This window comes from Cupressus sempervirens, chromosome 11, assembly GCF_028749045.1.
Source record: "Cupressus sempervirens isolate cs-2001-9-10 chromosome 11, ASM2874904v1, whole genome shotgun sequence".
Classification (NCBI taxonomy): Eukaryota; Viridiplantae; Streptophyta; class Pinopsida; order Cupressales; family Cupressaceae; genus Cupressus; species Cupressus sempervirens.
Genome location: NC_143128.1, coordinates 411180825 through 411199487, shown reverse-complemented (window position 1 = coordinate 411199487; position 18663 = coordinate 411180825). Strand labels below are relative to the sequence as shown.

Here is an 18663-nt window from a genome sequence, read left to right as displayed (position 1 = left end):
AATTTTCTTTTATCCTTATCATTTCCATTGCCATTCTTGTCTTTACTTAGCATGATGTCACCCTTCTTGACGACGACATCCTTGATACGGTAAGCACTTTCAATCATGTCATTGAAGGATGTAAACAATTATTTTCTAAGATCATAATATAGCTCGAGTACAAGCATGTAGACAAAGATGTCAATTTTCTCAGTTTTAGGAATTTGTCGAGGGTACCTAGAGTGTAATGATCTCCAATGTTGTAAGCATGTAGCAAAGGGTTCACCTTGTTTTTATTTGATATTGCACAAGTCTAACATGGTGATAAGATGTTGAATATTGTAGGAATATTGTTGAATGAATCATTATGCAAGATCATCAAATGACTTGAGGGGGGGGGGACAATTTTGTGAACCATTGCATAGCTTGTCCCCTCAAGCTCCTAGGAAAAAACCTCATGAGATAGGTGTTTTCATGCACAAAATCTATGTTGAGAGCATAGAAGTGTCATACATGATTGTGGGGATCACCATTTCCATCATATTTATCATATTTGGGAATGTCTATATCTCTAGGAAACAAGACCATGTAGAGAGTCCTATCGAATGGAAGAGCACATATAGATTCGACAAAAGAAGTATTAGGTTGCTCTTTGGCTACTTGTACTTGAGCAAGTTGGTTTTTGAGCTCTCACATCTCTTCCCTCAAGATTTTGGTCTTTGCAGGTTCTCACTTTTGAATGATCCTTTGGACATCAAATTCACGAGGGAGTTTTCATCCCCTAGAAGTCATATATTGGAAATATTGGTCATCGTTTTGTTTTAAGGCTTTGAGCATCATCCTTTAGGAAACCTCATTTTGTTGGAATTGCATAAGGTCCTCACTAGTAAATTCATCATTTACCTCACTTTCATGGTGTGGTTGTGAGGGTCTAGGTGGTGATGGACATGCTTATATGTGTATTCTTGGAGACATAGGTGGTGTGTTGTTTTCACCATTGCCACCAATAGGGTTTCTCTCGAAAGGATTAGTGTAGTAACCAGGTGCATGTCTATTCAGAAAATCATGGGAATGAGTGTTAGTTTCAACTTGTTGATAAGGCATTTCCCTAGAAGCCATGCATCTAGCCTCTTCTAGTCTTTCTCTTTCTAAGTAGGCTTGCTCTTCTTTTTGAGCAAAGAGTTTCTCTAGGTGACAATTCCTCTCTTCATGATGAATGGTGTGTGAAATGTTGTCTGCGGCCCTAGGGGTGTCAAAGGGAGTATTAAAGGGGTTCTCAAAGCTATAGAGTGGATTATGCCAAGTGTTAGGCTCTTCTTGTTTGTTAGGAACGAGTTCTTCCTCACAAGTTTTCCTATGAGGATGCCTAGTTGGAGTTGTCAATTATTCAAAAATGAATGAGGGATAACTTCCTTGACCAACTTAGAGCCTAGTCACAAGTGGCATATAATGATATGTCTTTGTCTAATGAGACAAGATAAACATTTTTGGATTTAGAGTTTATATGGTCAAAATGATCACTTGTCAAAGATAAAATAAACTAGTGGCTTGTCATGAATTCTCAAGAACTTACAACATTAATGACTCAAGCCAAGAAGTTGAGCAAGAAGCTCGATAAAAAGTAGCTAGAATAGCAAGGTAACTAGATTTTGACAAGTGGTCATTATTTTTAGCTCATATCCGACAAACTAGATCCATCCTTTCAACTTAGAACAACACTAAACATAGAGATTTTAAACCAGACTTAGGTAGGATGAAGCAACAACACCCCTAAATTAGTTATGATGCAATTCTAGCTCAATTCTCCAAGCAACACAGGTTGGGAGATACTTCTCAGAAAGCCAGGGGATATAAGATAAGCAATAATTATTGCATGCTAATCCTTTCTACATATTTGCAATACTTTTTGTTCATGCAATAGTTTTCACAAAGTAGTGCAATAGACCTTATAACTATGGTGTGATAGAGTTTTCAATTGACATGTAATACTTTCTTAGGTGTGAAGTATCGCACGATATTTCTCCAGAAGCCATGTGATAAAGAGCTAGTGAACTGTGTAAAATATAACTTAAAGCCTAAAAGACCTATTGTTTAGCTTGACTTTTTGGATGTTTTAGACTAGAACGCAGTAATGACAACACAAAACTTTAGTTTGTAACAGTAAACATCATGGTTTGAAAATAGTAAGGGAAATGAACATGTGTCAAATAGTTGAACAAGGGACAAAGAAACCTTGTCAACACAAGAAATTATGATATCAAAAGAAAAATTCTTCGAATGTTAATGTTATCTTTGATGTTTGAGAATGTTTACACAAGTCTTGCCACATTTGAAGACACATTCCAAGAAGAACTACCTAAGGTCATGGTTCATTACTCAACACCTTGGCCCACACTAAATGCCCCTTCACCTCACATGGTGGGTGCCAAAAATGTACACTAAGAAAGTGCACTCCTCTAAACCATTCTATCTAAGGTATTCCATAGATTGGAAAGCATGAATTGTGGCTTAGAGGTCCCTAGTCACAAACATGCAAAAACATACAATACAAGCATAAAAATAGCTTTCAGTTGAGCTTTAGAGATGCAACCCTTTCTAGTAAACCTTGAAATGGGAGATTCTTTAGTTAAGAGCAAGAATGATAGTATCAAAGAACTCTCAAGTATGCAATGAAAATGAAATATGCTAACATGAAATGCAAAGATGTGACTAAGCTAAGAATATGAGTGTTACAACCATACTAATTAAGCTGATTGATCTATGCTATTACAAAAAGGAATACTAAGTTAATGCAAATGAGCTAATCTAGTATGAGTATGCAAAGAATGATAAGATAGAGGATAGAAGTTCTCCACAAAATGCTCCATGTAAACCTGTGAGAAAACCTGCAACATAACAATAGCTCAAAATTGGGATCCTTAGAGGAGGAGAGAGCTCTCCCCTTAAAAGATGTACATACGGTTTAGATCAAGATCAAGGGATGAATGATCAAGGGTAGGGGTTGACTTTGACATGATCCATGTGCACATTGATCTCCTTCAATAGAAATGAGTTGACTTTTCATGTGAGACAAAGTCTTTTCTCTTAATTTGTAAATAGGAAAAAAAACTTTATGTGTGCACATTAGAGTGGGTTGGAAGGATTGGGTCTTTTATTTAATTAAAAGGGGACATGTTCTTTTAATCAAATATGGTCTTAGGGTATTATAATGAAACTATAGGTTAAAATCAAATAAATTAATTTTTAGAGATTTAGTCAAGGCAAATATCTAAGTAATTTAGCTAAAATTTTGAGAAGGGGGCTAATAGTCTAAGTGGCTATTTTTAGGTGATTACAACTATAGTATAATCATCTAGGGACTCTAGTTCAGTGTAAGCTTGACATCAACTAGCCCAAGCTTCTATATGGTATCATAACTCAACTCCCTTGAAAAGCCTCATACCTTGTATAGTAAGTGAACTCCAACAAGAGGCCTCATATTGTTCCCTCATACCAACTTTCATAGAAGATTGGAGACGTAAAATACCAAACCCTCACACAGGCTCCCCTAAATTCTCAAAGATGTATAGGTGTTCTCTTATCTTATCATTAAGTTTACTTTCCCATATTTAATTATTTGGTTATCACTTATTTAGAACCTCTCCATGTTACCTTGGTGACTACTTCCAAGCTAGGTTACCCATGAGAAATCATTATTCATGCCTACCCTGCATACCCATGGTTGTCACACAATGAGTACCTGTAGGTAATGCAAATTTCCAACTCAACTCCCAAATGATCAAAAACTCAACCAATCTATAACTAGGAGTTCAGGTCTTGCAAGATCCCACTATATACACACCCATGCGCTTGTGGGTGGGCATAATCAACTCCATAAAATAATCAATATAAAACAATGAAAGGGTTGAATATGAGAAAAATGACAAATGATACAAGTATAAATAACTCACTTAATTGGCCATCCTGCAAGGAGTACATATTCAACAAGAATCCCAATGTCCAAAAAGTAAATATATAGAATAAATAAAAACATGGAATAGAGTTTGTTTCCATTATCCACATGAAGCTTAGATGTTCAATATGTAATATCCAAAGTACACAAAGACACACAATCAAGTGAAGGAGAACAAGACACCATGTAGATCTTGCAAGCGACTACAGCTCTATTCCCACTTTAGACTAGCACCAATGGGAAATTCACACATAGTAGGGGTGCAATATAATATAACAACATATAATTACATGATATCTCATCAAAGGTAAAACATTTAAATAATCATTTATTATCCTTTGAGCATTTATATCAACTGAAATTAAAGGACATACATCCACAGTATAGAGGCATAATAATCTATAATGCAAATGAACATCTTTCATATGCAAATTAAATCCATAATCCCAAACCCAAATAAAGATAAATTATTTCTTGATTATATAAGCATATAATAATAGAAATAATAACTAAATTACCCAACAACATACACAACATAGAATAACATAAAATTTGAGGCAATCATCTAGAAGCAATCATCAATAACCACAAATGTAAAATACACTAGATAACACCATAAGATTCATTATACAAATGTGATAAAAATGCCACTAACAACTTGATCAAACAAGGAGTCAACACTACTGCAGGAACCAAATCAAGTGCAACAATCCAAAGCATCACACAGTGCAACTAGTGTTCATATCTCAAGTGTGCACACGTAACCACATTGTGATATCACATCAATCCAAGTAACCACTAAAACATACCTTAGGAAAACTGTCTAATACATCATAATATCATAAATCAGGCATAAAGCACAACCAACCTATTGATACAACGACAAAAATCAAATCACCGCAAGGGTGTAGACCACTCATCTATCCAATATGATCACTCATAAAGCAAGAACATCAAGGTCACATCCATCAAGATGGAGTTCATAAATCAATTGGGACGACACTATATATATATCACATAGTTGCATCACAAAAAATATCAATAACATGTTTGTATCATATGGACTTATATTGCATTATTCTATCATATGAAGTATTTTACCGCACAACTATAATTTTGTATTCATTCTTTCTTCTTTTAGTTTTTTTGTAGATTAAAGAGGCACTTCATAATCCATGCCTATTTTAGCCATGATAAAATTTAATCATCACAAATCTTTACTTTTCATATTTGATAACACACTCACACCTTGAAGAATGTGGGAATAATCTATTACTTTATGTGGCATTATTAGTTAGTTGAAGTGAGTGTATGTTTTCTTTTAGAATGGCTAATAATATCCATATACTTCACAATAATGCTTATGTTAGATTTGCATCCATCATACAAATGGGAAATTACAATAGCCAAAATTAACACATCTATTTGTCATTCTCAATTTAGTTTTGGTTTCATTTTGAAGAGAATATCTAAATGATAATGTTCTTTTGTACGATGTTTCAATCATGATTTGATGCATGCCTATCCTTATGTATTCTTGCATTCACTTATTCTAAGGCGCTTGTTAAGCCAATAGACTTTATGTGGGAATTTTGTTACAAGAAACAAATTTTTCTTATGGAAAAATTGTCCGTTGTCTTCCCTCAATGGTTTCTTCTTCGGTTATCTTATTTTCTCATTGATTTTTTAGAAATTAGCATACAATTTTAAAAATAGCAAGTTAATCTAGAAAATCCAAACTTAATTTTAGCTTTTAGTTTTTAAAATTATTTTGGTTTATTTTTAAAATTAATTTATTTTTATTTTTAAATTAGTTTAATATTCATTTTTAATAATTATTTTAGTTTATTTTTTGTTTTTATCGTTATTTGTACTATTTTTTTCCAATATTTTTTTCCTATTAATTTTTCATAATAGATTTTTTATGTGAAGATTTTTTTAGATGATCATTTTATTCATATGTAGTAAATAAAATATAAATAAATTAAATATTTTAGTCTATTTAAAACTTAAAAAAATGATTTCATGAGGCAAGAGCCTACAACACAACGGTAACTTGTGAGCTTCTCATCGAGGATGTCTTCGGTTCAAAACTACTCAAGCTGAACAAATGATAATAATTAATCTTCTTAAATAATAAATAATCAAGGCTTCGGCTGATTACCTATATAAAAAAGATTTTATTTCAATTAATTTAAAATTAATTACAATTTAATTTATTCACATCACACTAAATTATATTTATAATTTTAGTATTAAACATCATGTTGCAAGCACACAAGCTAGTTACTTCATCTCACATTATTTCACTTGAGCTACATATATTCACTTCTTTATAAAGATTGATAGAGTTTAACCATATGTATGTCATTTCCAATTTATGTAGGATCTATGTTTTGACATGCACAATTAAACACATGATTCAATTTCAAATTTTGTATTAGTTGTTGAGAGTTGATACAAATTTGTGTGAAAAGTTGTTGTATTTTGGTATTTAAAGAGATGTTGAAGTGCAATTAATTCATATTGTAGAATAGCCATAAATTAGGAGAATCAAGTCATTCAAGGTGAAATCATTGGAGCACATTTCAATTATCTTAGAGACAAAGAACCTCATCTACACAAAAAATATTTTCTCCAAATATATGTTCTAATGTGTAAACTTAACATATCCAAAGGCTGTTAATAGGAGAATGCGTCCTTAGTGATTTGGAAAAATCCATAATGATGTCTTTAGACATTGCAATCCTTGCAAGGACATTAACTATTAAAGGTCAACGTGAGTAGAATTTGGCACTTTGTGTAAGTACAAATTGACAAGTTATAAAAGTTGAAATATGTAGTAGTGGATGTGGAACTTATGACATTCAAGGTTGGAATTGAAATGAAAGTTATTTACACTAATCAAAATTTTCTCACATGATCATCATAGTGAAACCATTAAATGTCTAGAAATATAAATTAATTTGTATAAATTATCAATGCCATTACTTCTACAAAAGTAAATACTCTAACATTCACATTAAATTTTTAAATATTTATTACACTTATCAAGTCCCAATAAATTTATACTAATTGAATTACATCAATCATAAATTTTATCTTTAAAAAATATACTTCATTCTCTTACAATTCTAACAAGGCACAAATTACTATCCTTCCAAGAACACAAAGTATGAGAAATTAAGGTGAGTGTAATTTGATAATTTGTATTCTATTAATTGAAATTTACAAGTTGTCAATGTTCATATATATGATAGTCCAGATTGAACTTGTGACATTAGAAATGTGACCACGAGTTATTTACATTCTTTAAATTGTGAAATAATTACTATACATAAACCATTAAAATTGTAAAAAATAAAAAAATAAATTTTTTTTTTTATACACCATAGATAACATTCTTTTAAACTACTATTTCTCACAATTAATTTCTAAATATATATCACACTCATCAAATCCCAACAACTTAATACTTAAGTACTGGTTCTGATCCAACATAGATTTCATCCTAGCAAAGAACTTCAGTACAAATATTCAACTCTATTAAAACTTTCTTGTTATTGAAAAATAGGAAATAAAAACATGAGTGGAGGTTAAGAAAGAGATTCCAATGGCAGGATCCAGATTCGATCTGAACATGTAAAATTATCAGCATAAAACCAAAACTTAGGACGTATAGCTTTACATCAACTATGAGTGTCGCAAAAAAGAAATGTCATTTGTAAGCTCTGAGATACAGGAAAGTGAAAAGTGTGAAGAAAACAAGAGAATGAATGATATGTATACACGATGTAGAAGAGATATAGTCTAAGTGTAGCCTTGCTTGTAGCGGTTGAAGAGGTCGTCGGTCTGAGCATTGCGGAAGGCACTGCATCCTATGACGTACACCCAGATGAGAGCAACGAGTGTGACGAGGAGCACAACATCAGCTATTCTCCATTCCTTCTTCAGATTTGCGAGGAGCCCGGCCTTGCAGGAGTTGCAGCTGTAGCAGAGCTGCGACTGATCGTTGTTCCAGGCCAGGCAGTCCATGTCCTCCCCTGTGTCGATGGGGCTGATCCAGTACGTTGGGTTCACAAACGTGTACCCACACAGCGTTGGCGGCTTACAGCATCCTGACTGCCCAACAATTGGACCACTCATGAGCTTACACACCAAAACAATTCTACGATTCCATTTGTTTAGATTAGATGGTTTGTCTCAGGAAGCAGCAATTAGTACACTTATTGATTTCAAGATTCATAAACAGATCTAATTTGAAATAACCTGGTACTTGATTCTTTAGATTACTTTGATCTCACATTGTCATTAAAATCTTTCACTCGTGCATATGGAATCACATTAATGAGGGGGTTTGATTGGAGAAGTTCTTATGATTCCGGTTAAGGTCAAATATTCTGGTGCATAGTTTTATCCTAAATATTTGGGTTGCATAAGAAATAAGTTTTCACTTGTTTGGATGGTTCATTTTGGTCAATATTTATAGTTTTAGATTCGACATCTGTGCAAAAAGATAACTTAGACTACAATCTTTGACCCTTCAGTTGTTTGGTCTCACGAAAGTCATCCAAATATTTCACCCATTCATCTAAAATCAAATTATTGAGTGAGTTTTATTAAAGAAGCTATTACAATTTTAGATGAACCACGCAAACAAGTGAACACTTAAGATTGTGGTTCTTACTCAATTACTTCTGAACTTCTACTCGTTTATGTGGTTTATCTTGATCAAGATTCATTTTCAGAGATTTAACATTGAAAGGAGATTGAAGATAACTTAAGATTGTAATGGGTACCTTCGTCTCATGAACTTCATTAAAATATTTCATTCATTGATCTAAAATCGCATTAACAAGCGGGTTTTGTTGAATAAACTTAAGAGTGCATAGGTTTAACCTACATATTTGGGTCTACGAAGAAAGTTGAGAGAACAAATGTGTTTAAGCTTTGATTTGTTTAGGTGGTTCATCAAGGTCAAGATCTATAGTTTTTTATTTGACATAAAAAAAGAATATGAAGATAGCTTGTGGTTCTTGGTCTCTTATGTTGTTTGTTCTCACAGACATCATTAATTTTTTTAATTCATTCTTTTAAAATTACACTAAAAAGCAAGTTCTATTGAATAAACTATTATGAATTCAGACAAACTACTTAAACAAGTCAAAGCTCAACATATGTTGTTTAAGTTCAAATATTTAGACTTGGATACAAAATTGGATGAGAACAAATTGTCTCGACTTTTAATTATTGATTGAAAGATCTATATAGTAAGAAATTAAATATTGAAAGGAGTTTGAAGGTAAAGAAGCTGAAGTTTTTGGTCCTTTGATCTCATCGATGTAGATAAAATCTTTCTTTCATCCATTTGAAATGACACTAATCAGTTAGTTCAATTGAATAAGCTAATAAGATTTCAACTGAATCCTTTAGACAAATCAGACTTACTCTTAAAGCTTATTTAAACCAAGATAGTGATTTGAAATTTGATGAGAAGAAATTACTTCTTAGCTCTCACTTGTTTAAGTGATTCATCTTGATCAAGATCTAATATTGAAAGGGGTTTGAAGGTAACATAAAACTGTATATTTTCGTCTATTAATCTTATAGACACAATAAAAGAGCTATTGAAAACAGGACAAACTTAATGTATGCTAGCCAAATAATTAAGAGACACAATAAACAAGCTATTAAAAACAGGACAAACTTAGGGTATGCTACCTAAATACTAATTTAAGACCAAGATCTTATAGATTGTAGAACTCTTTTTTGATCTCTTAATCTTATAAACATAGATAAAATCTTCCATCCATTCATTTATTTCAAACACTATAATAAACTGAATTTAATCGAATAAGTTAAGTTAGTAAGATTCCAGTTAAATCATCTAGAAAGAGCCAAACTGAAGGTGTGATCTTTAAAGCCCATCACTAGACCAAGATAATGATGTGAAACTTTGAGAAGAAGAGGTTACCTCAATGGGAGAGAGATGGGCATTGAAGAAGTCCTGAGCAAGGGTATATCGCTGGGTCAAGGTAGCACAAGTGGTGGAAGAGGCGAGGCAGTTTCGAATCCGATTCCAAGCATGGACACGGTGGCGCAACCAGCCAGAGTAGTCATCCAGGGAATACTCTCTGTAAGCCCTGTTGGGTACAATGTGACCGTGGCCTGAGCCCCTGTTTGTGACAAGGAAAATGAATATGACGAGAGCCAAGAGCAAAATGATAAGAACAAACATGGAGAGAAGATAGAGAACAAGCATCCACTGGACTCTCCAAAAGGCTCCCATACATCCCACCAGTCCTGCCACCAAAATCAACACTCCTAAACTGATGACCACCCACTGCAACAGCTTAACACACTCGTTGTCCTGCTTTGTTGACAGCCATATTCCTGTGCCAATCACTGGTATTGACAGCACCATTGCTATGAAGTTAATGAAGGCAATCACTTTGCTGCTTGTCGCCATTCTTTCCTTATCTTCCTCCTTGCGGGATGCCCAAATGACTGTATTTCTTCGCCTTGTTTTCCTTTCTCATCTTTGAGACTCTTGTGTGGGGGTTCTTTTCGTGGTTTGGTTGGAAAGCACTTTGGATTCCGCTGATTACGCAATCGTCATGATGGCAGTTCCCTAAGCTCGCCTTGTCCATGCTTTGGTCCGCATAAAAGCAGAGTATACGGACATGGGCTTCATTTCAATTGGGCCGCTCCACATCATGTGTTCCCTGACTCTTGAAAGAGTTTGAAAGAGGGGCGAGGGAATCTTTGTTTCTTCCTTTGCTCTTAAGCTTCTCTCTTATGTTCTTTACTTTACCACCCAAGTGTGAATGCACAACGCCTACATTTTCTCTTTGTGCTCTCAATTCCATTTGGAGTGCTTATTTCTACTTGGGAATAAAAATTAGTAGTTATTCTAATGTAGTAGTAAGTTTCTTATAATTTCAATTATGTAATTTTTGTGTCAAATTCACTAACTTATATTTTATGAGTAGTGATTCACATGAACTCATCTCTCATGACAATGAATGTAACATTTATAACTCATTGGATTTAGGTGATGCTCACAAAGGTGAAGCATCGAGACTCGTCAAAATTTTCTCTCATAGCTAGGGGAAAAGATTGGGCATGTTGGCTTGATTTCTTCACCCTTTGTGATTTGTTATGCCTCACAATGAAAAATCTTAGGTTATGTTTAATAAATTTGTGAGTTTTTGTTAAAACCCTAGTTGAAATCTTTTAAATTTTTATAAACCCTTGTTTATTGTGCCCTAACCCTAAAAAATGATCGAAAGTAATATTTAAATGAAATTGCGTGGGACATGCCTATCCTAAGTTCTCATCTTTCAACATTATTTTATTGCTTCCCACGAAAATAAACCTTTTTTTATTTTTGAACATACCCTAACTGTGGTTGTTTTTATTAAGCATTTTTTGTGAAACATCTTAACTGTGATGATTTGGCTTGAAGAGCTGTTGATCTTTCTAGGATCGACGATGAGCACTTGCCCACGATGTGAAGTTGCATGACATTTAAGTAATGCGAGCAAGCACCTTTGAGACACGTAGCACTTAGTAACGTTGGGTTATGATTGTGCCGCAAAGACTAGAGTTTGGCAGAGCTTGTTAGTACTTTTTAGAACTTTTGCAGATTTGTCAGTGCATGTTCCATTTTTTCAGCAATATCATTGGTTAAGCCATAAAGTGGGGTTGCTTTTTTCCATCATGTTGTTAAACCATTGATCTTTGGAAGATCAATGACGGGTGTATTATTGCTTCATGGAGGTGCAAGGGTTTTAATGAAAGTGAGGAAGTGCCTTGATGACACTTGTCCTTGATAACGTCGCGAAGGATATTTCACATAGTTCAAAGGACACATGTTGTACACTGTTGATCTTGAGAAGAGCAACAAATAACACATGCCCACAATATGAAAGTAAACGATGTTTATATGATGTAGGCAAGATGTTTATATGATGCAGGCAAGTGCCTCTTTGACATGTGGCATATGATGATGTCATGGGCCCGTAGCTCTGAAAGGTAATAACACAGTCTGTACTATTGGTAGTTGTTAGACACATTGGCGCAAATGCAACACATTTATTGGTTAGTCTAATTGACTAGATTTTAAAAGGGCATGATTTTGTAACACTATTGATGTTTAGAAGATCAATGGATAGTGCTTACCCACATTATTAAAGTGAAGGAATTTTAAGCAAAGTGGGCAAGTGCCTATTTGATGCATGGCAAAGTGGGCCATGCCATGAAGGAAACTATTGAGTCACGCCAAGGTGGATAGATGTAATGAAATGGAACACAATAATTAGCAGGATAACATGCGTTTACTAGGCTGGAGATGAATGTACTAGTGGGGCCACTTTTTTAAGGCTTTATTTGCAAAGTTTTAATGATCTTTTGTAATCATCGATCTTTGGAAGATCGACGATCAACATTTCACCTCATTAGGAAAATGCTCAAAGTTTAAGTAATGCGGGAATGCTTTTGTTCAACACATGGGAAATTTTATAAAGTTTTAATGTAGCTTTTTTCAATTTAAAAGAAGGTTGTCCGATGCTTGAGGATCAATGGTTATAATTAAATTTTTATAACAATGACACAAATTTGTGATTGTGCAGTATTAATTTTGATTAATGCTACTTCGTGTGAGCTTAATGCTACAATATAATTTGAAATTCACCATTATTGAGCCACAAAATCATGAAATTATTAGAGCACAAGTGTTTCTAGAGCAGTGCACAAAATTCTCCAGGGTTTCCAACGATTTACAAAGTGATTCACAGAAAAAACAAGTAGGAATAGGCAGGTAAGTGGTTTGAAACTCTTGAAAATTGAGAAATTATAATTGTGCTAGGTTACATGGAGAAGATGCCTCCTCGTAAGGATTTTTCTAGTAAGGTGGATTACCTAAAAAGATCCGTTCATGATGAGTTTCTTGAACAAATGCCTCCATCTGTCAATGAATTGACAAAAGATAGAGAATTCATTCCCAAAAACCCTAGGTTGGTGGTCAGTGAGGGTTTTTATGATAAGGCTAATTATTTGAGAGATGCAGAAGTCTCAGTGGGAGGTTTAGAACTATATAAAAAATGGTTTTTAGAATGCAATTTAGATACCCTAATGAGCAATGTGTGGGAGTTTGATATAGGAAAATTAGTTGTTCTTGGAGTCTTTTTTGATAGTGACATATTAGCAGATATGGTAAGGAAATATGATCCAATTACTAGGACTGTAAAAAACTATGTAGGAGATAATCTGTTTAGGGTTTCTCCTGAATTAATCAGAGAAGTCTTCAAGCTAAACCCTAACCATTCTGTGCATGAGAAAATTGATACAAAAGAATTTCAAGCTAGGTATGATGCACAAAGGGTATACTTAAGGGGAGGAACATTACAACAACATTTTGTCAAAATTGGGTCACTCCCCTTGGTCACACTGAATACCCCAGAGCCCTTGCTGAAGAATTTTTTTAATCCTACGGCATAGGCCTTATACTTTTCTCTGTGCAAAATATTTGGAATGGATGAGCAAGATTATATTCAAGGCTTTATGGTTCTCATCATAGCTCAGAATGTGCAGTTTAGAATGAGCTCAATTCTTGATTTTGCCACCTACTTGGTTGAGGAAATTCATAATGTTTTGATTGGAATAGCTCAAGCCAAGGTTAATAGGCCTTTTTGCCAGTATTCTTTATTGATGTATATATGTCTGTATAAAGGAGTTACTTTCTTTTCCATAGAGATGAAGTTGGAACTAGAGAGAGATGGAGAGAAATTCCCAGTTCAGTTGTGGAGCACTGACATGACATGGGAGGTCACAGATGCCAACTTTGTTAGATTTGACAGATATTTTGCATCAATGCTTCGATTGCTATTGAGAGGGGACAACCCTAGAATACCCCAACCCTTATTAGAATTGATAAGACCTAAGGATCATGCCAAGGGGGTATTGGTTAGTCAAAATTGAGGGGATATCATCCCATATCCTATTTCCACTATTTTTAGAGTTTATGATTTTTTGGGAAAACCCCATGTATTACCATATCAGGCGCCTTTAAAGATAGGAATTGCAAAATTGTTATGGCAAATTGGTACAATTGATGAAAGAGATTTACTAGGTAAATCTAAAGGTACATTCTTCCCTGTTGTTACTGTGGTGCATGAGTTTGTGTTTGTCAAGAAGGGATGGAGGAGTTTGGGAAAATTTCTAGATAGATATCAAATGGCCTAGTCCCATGCTCGTTATATTGATCCAGAGGGATTTTATGACCTCCTTAGGCAAAGAAGTAAGGCTAAGGCTCACATATAAACTGTATACTTCCCTGGGGATGTAATTAGAAAAATATTTTCATTGCAAGAGTAGGAGGTTAGGAAAGAAAAGTGGATAATTTATAGCAAGGTTTTGGATTTCATAAATTCTTTTGAGCCTAAGTATGACCCTTTGGCAAAAAAGAAATATTGGGGGGCCAAAATGGATATGTTGATGAACAACTTTTCTATAATAATGCAAACTTTAAATGAGAAGAAGGACATCTTGGCAAGAGCACATCCAGATAGAGTTGTTGAAATGGAAAGGAGATTAAGTAGTAGAATGGTTGTGACTCTAGGTTAGTATACATTGTAGAGGAAGGTTGGATATATTGTGGCTCAAAATGTGCAGTATGTCCCTCCTTACAAGAGGCCAAGATCAAAGAGCCCATCTAACACAAGTGCCCCCAAGAAACATAGGTTAGAACAAGGATTGTCCTCTTAAGCAGGAGAGTACTCACCATCCCAAACTCTGCTCAGAATAGATGATGAGGCATCTCTATGAGAACAACTAAGGAAAATCAGAGGGGAAGGAGACATAATTGTTACAGTTGCTAATATTGAAGGAGGAGTGCTTAAGGAGCCAGCCATGCCATCCTTTGACCTTACTATTGCTGATTATAAAGGTAGGGAGATAGATCCAATAATTGCACAAGCATCTCAAAAGTTTATTGATGATGAAATTTTTGTAAAGTCTAGGGCTTTTGCACAATTCTTATGGAGAAGAAACATTGGCAATTTTGAGGCAAAATGTAAATCAATAAAGGCAGAGCAACCAAGTAAATTGGACTCTGAGATTGAGGAGGAGGTTAAGGCTAATTTCCTAGATGAATTTGTATAATTGACCCCTAAGGGGGGAAGACAATTATTGAAAGAGTCAGGTGTTTTGATATTATCTGAGTGGGACATAGCTAATGCTATGATTTTTGACTCTGTTAGAAAAGAGAAGAATGCCCAATACAAAATTGAAGAGGAAATTTTGTAGGCACATAGAGGAGTGAAATACAACAAAGATCACCAAGCTTTGGTGATTTGGTCTATTGAGAAGAGAGACAAAACTAGGATGCAATAAATTTCAAATGTTAAGCATACAGGCACTCTCACAGTCTACATAGTAGATGAAGTTGACAGTGAAGAGATAAGAAAGATGACTCAAGAAATGGTGAATTTTGGGACAGTGGTTTCTAGAAAAGAGAAAAGTAGATTCGTAGAGCTCAATCCCAAGTTTGAAGAAATAATAAAGGCATATAAGGAAAGAGGGAAGATGATATAGCTGCTGGAGAATCAAGTATCCCAAATGGATAAGCATCTAGGAAAGAGGAAAGTGGGAGAATCTAGCAGGCCTAGGATTATCTATCCTCACCCCCTAGTTGAACCATTCAAGTCTACTCCAATTATGGAGTTGCCTAATATGCCACATAGGCCTGAATTTTATACTGCATAGGAGTTTGAAGAAGAAAAGAGTAAGCTATGGGATTTGCATATTGAGTTGAATAACCAATATGAGGAAAAACTTAGGGAAAAAATATTATACTTAGTAAATAAGATTGAATGGTCAACATTCTATGACCAATTGGTGGGGATCTTAGATAAGAATTGTGACCAAATATGCTATAAGGGATGTGTATTGTTGCAAAGTATCATGAAATGAGTGAGTTATGTATGAAATATTGAATTGAAAATCTTTCATTCCTTAGGTGCACTCGCCTTGGTTTTGCAAAGCCTAAAGAGTGGAAAGTCTTTTATGATTTTGTTGAAGTTGGGTCCAAATATGAAGAACAAGTGACTGTTTATGGGAAGTAGCTGATCCTTGGGTTATTTTAATCTTTATAATCTTGGCATTAAGTATTTGTTTCTTAATAGTTTAAAAAAAACACCAATAGGGCACTTGAATACGTCCTAATGGTTGTAATAGGATTTGTTTATTTGATACCCATACTTTCTAATATAATATCCATACTTATTATCTCTATGTCCATTTTTTTTGACAATATTGCACCAATAATTACGACTTAAAAGTTGTTAGTATAATCATGACTACTCACAATTGAATGAAATGCACCCTTACTTGTAAACAACAACCAATCGTGTGATGCCACATCAATTATGCAAGTATGGGTACCCTTTTTTCACAACCATTGCTCTCACCTTTTATTTGGGTTATTTTAGATAACTTGGCAAAAAACATGTTGATATGGTGTCGTAATTGATGATGTGGACTTTAAAACTTAGTTATAAGTAGATGACTTGCAAAGTAAGCTATTGTAAAAAAATGAGATTTTTTTGAAATTTCCACGTAAGATTTCGATAAGCACGAAGTCAGGATGCTCAAGCATTGGGTACTCTCCCTTAAGTTTCTTTCTTATAATTTTTTTTCAGACAATATTTTTAAAATTGATACTGCCCAACTATACTTTTTAACAATGTCTACAAAATGCTCAAGAAAAAGTGAGAGCAATGTTTGTGTAGTAAATCATATTTTATTGGTGCATTGATGTACCATCACATAATTTAAGAAATTTTAAATCTAAGGAATACATTTTGGTCAAAAGAGTAGTCATTGTCAACAATAACAACTTTAAAGTCACAAGTTCTAAAAAATCTTCTTCACTTTTGGGTTCCCTCGAGAAAAATATCTTCTAGTTTATAATGAACGCTTCTTTGGTGATCATCTGCAACTTCCCACCCATAGCCAATTTTGAATTTTCTATGTGAGCTGGCTCATGAGGGCTTGTTGGACTTTGATTTTGGTCTGCATGTTTGTCCGAATTTGCACTTGGTGTTGACTTCTAACTTGGGGGGCCCAAGTTGGGGTGGAATATGTATCAAAACCCAATGTATTAGTGAGTGGAGTTGACTTCGAGAAGGTTGACCTTACTTGAGATTCCCTAAAGGATGATTTGGCATTCTTGGGAACGAACTCAAGGTGTCTTAGTGAGAAGGCAAAGGGAGAACCTGTCAAGAATGTTTATTGAGAGGGGGCTATTGTTGGGAATACCATTGGGCTCTCTCCATATAAAAATCCCAAGCTTTATCATGGTGTTGATGGGTCATAAATCTTCCTCCCCTGACATTGTTGTTGAAAATGTTTCTTCCTCATTGTAACTATACTTTGTGTGCCATTTCATTTCCTTTAGGCCCTTGATCAAGATGGTCATGAAGTGGGTTCCACATAAATGGAAACTAAAGGGAAGCACCGATGTCTCAACTATGCCTAGTGGTTTATTCTTCTTTAAATTCACTGCAATAGTTGACAAGTCTATGGTTCTTTCTGGCACTTGATACTATGGGAAGCATATCTTGGTGATTGCTAAATGACACCCAGGTTTCAATCCTTCTTAAGAACTAAATAGGTTAGCCCTGATCTGGGTTTGTTTAACTAGTTTACCTCTTAAATTCTAGGATGAGAAAATCTTTAGATGGATAAGAAATTCCTTTGGTCATTTTGTCTTGGCTGATACTCTAACTTTTCAAAAGTCGAGATTGGTGTATGCTCAGTTTTGTGTTAATCTAGTGGTTAGCAAAAAAATTCCTAACTTTGTTACCCTTAACACAAAATGGGGGAAGAAACAAAAATCTATAGTTAATGAGAATGCTAGGTTGTACTGCCAAAATTGTTTGAAGATTGGTTATGTTGTTGTTGACTACAAGGCTCTCTAGAAAAAGGAGAAATAGAAGGTGGAGTCTCTAGGGATAGTCATGAAAGATTCATTGAAGGGGGAATATTCTTCCCACCCCCCTCCTAATGTTGATAAGGAAACTAAGAACCTTTGACTGAATAGGGTGGCCATGAGCATTAAGTTTGTAGTTTAGTCATATTGATATGATCATGAGTTTTATTATTGATGATAATATAAATATTCCTTTATATATATATATATATAATGTATATATTACATATATTATGTATTATACATATAATGTATATATTATATATATTATATAATATTATATATTTAACATATATATTATACATATGGTTAGTTATATTATTTTATACTAATTAATAATGTTTAAACCTTGGAGACATGTCTCTTCAAAAGGCATGGCTCCTTCTCTCATACTTATATGAGATCCAAAACTACATTTGAAATATATCTATAACAATGGAAATATAATTACATTTGTAGAAATGATCTAAGTTACTTAGCATGGTATCCAAGCTAGCTGATTTGCAAATGTAAGAAGAAATATTTTTGAAATTATTATCAACTTGACTTATAAGACTCTTCAAATGGTGGGTGCATATTAAGGGAACCTGTGATGTGCTAGGATAAGGTTGAAAGATTGATCATTGCTAATAATATGTGAAATGGATGGTTAGACCAATGGAGCATAGGTTGGGATCATAGAAGTCTTTATCAGAGATCCATGGGAAGGGGCATAGATTGGATTCTATGCACTTATTGG

At 34.3% G+C, this 18663-nt stretch overlaps 1 protein-coding gene across 1 annotated transcript; it reads right to left on the bottom strand.

Annotated features, from left to right (window-relative positions):
- Nucleotides 1-7454: 7454 nt before the first annotated feature.
- Nucleotides 7455-10455, bottom strand: TRN2 (Tetraspanin family protein). Its single transcript, XM_089811071.1, has 2 exons — nucleotides 9906-10455; nucleotides 7455-8053 (listed from the first exon to the last, which is right to left on the bottom strand). The coding sequence occupies exons 1-2, from the start codon at nucleotides 10398-10400 to the stop codon at nucleotides 7742-7744; spliced, it is 807 nt and encodes a 268-aa protein (XP_089667197.1). The 5' UTR covers nucleotides 10401-10455; the 3' UTR covers nucleotides 7455-7741.
- Nucleotides 10456-18663: the final 8208 nt, after the last annotated feature.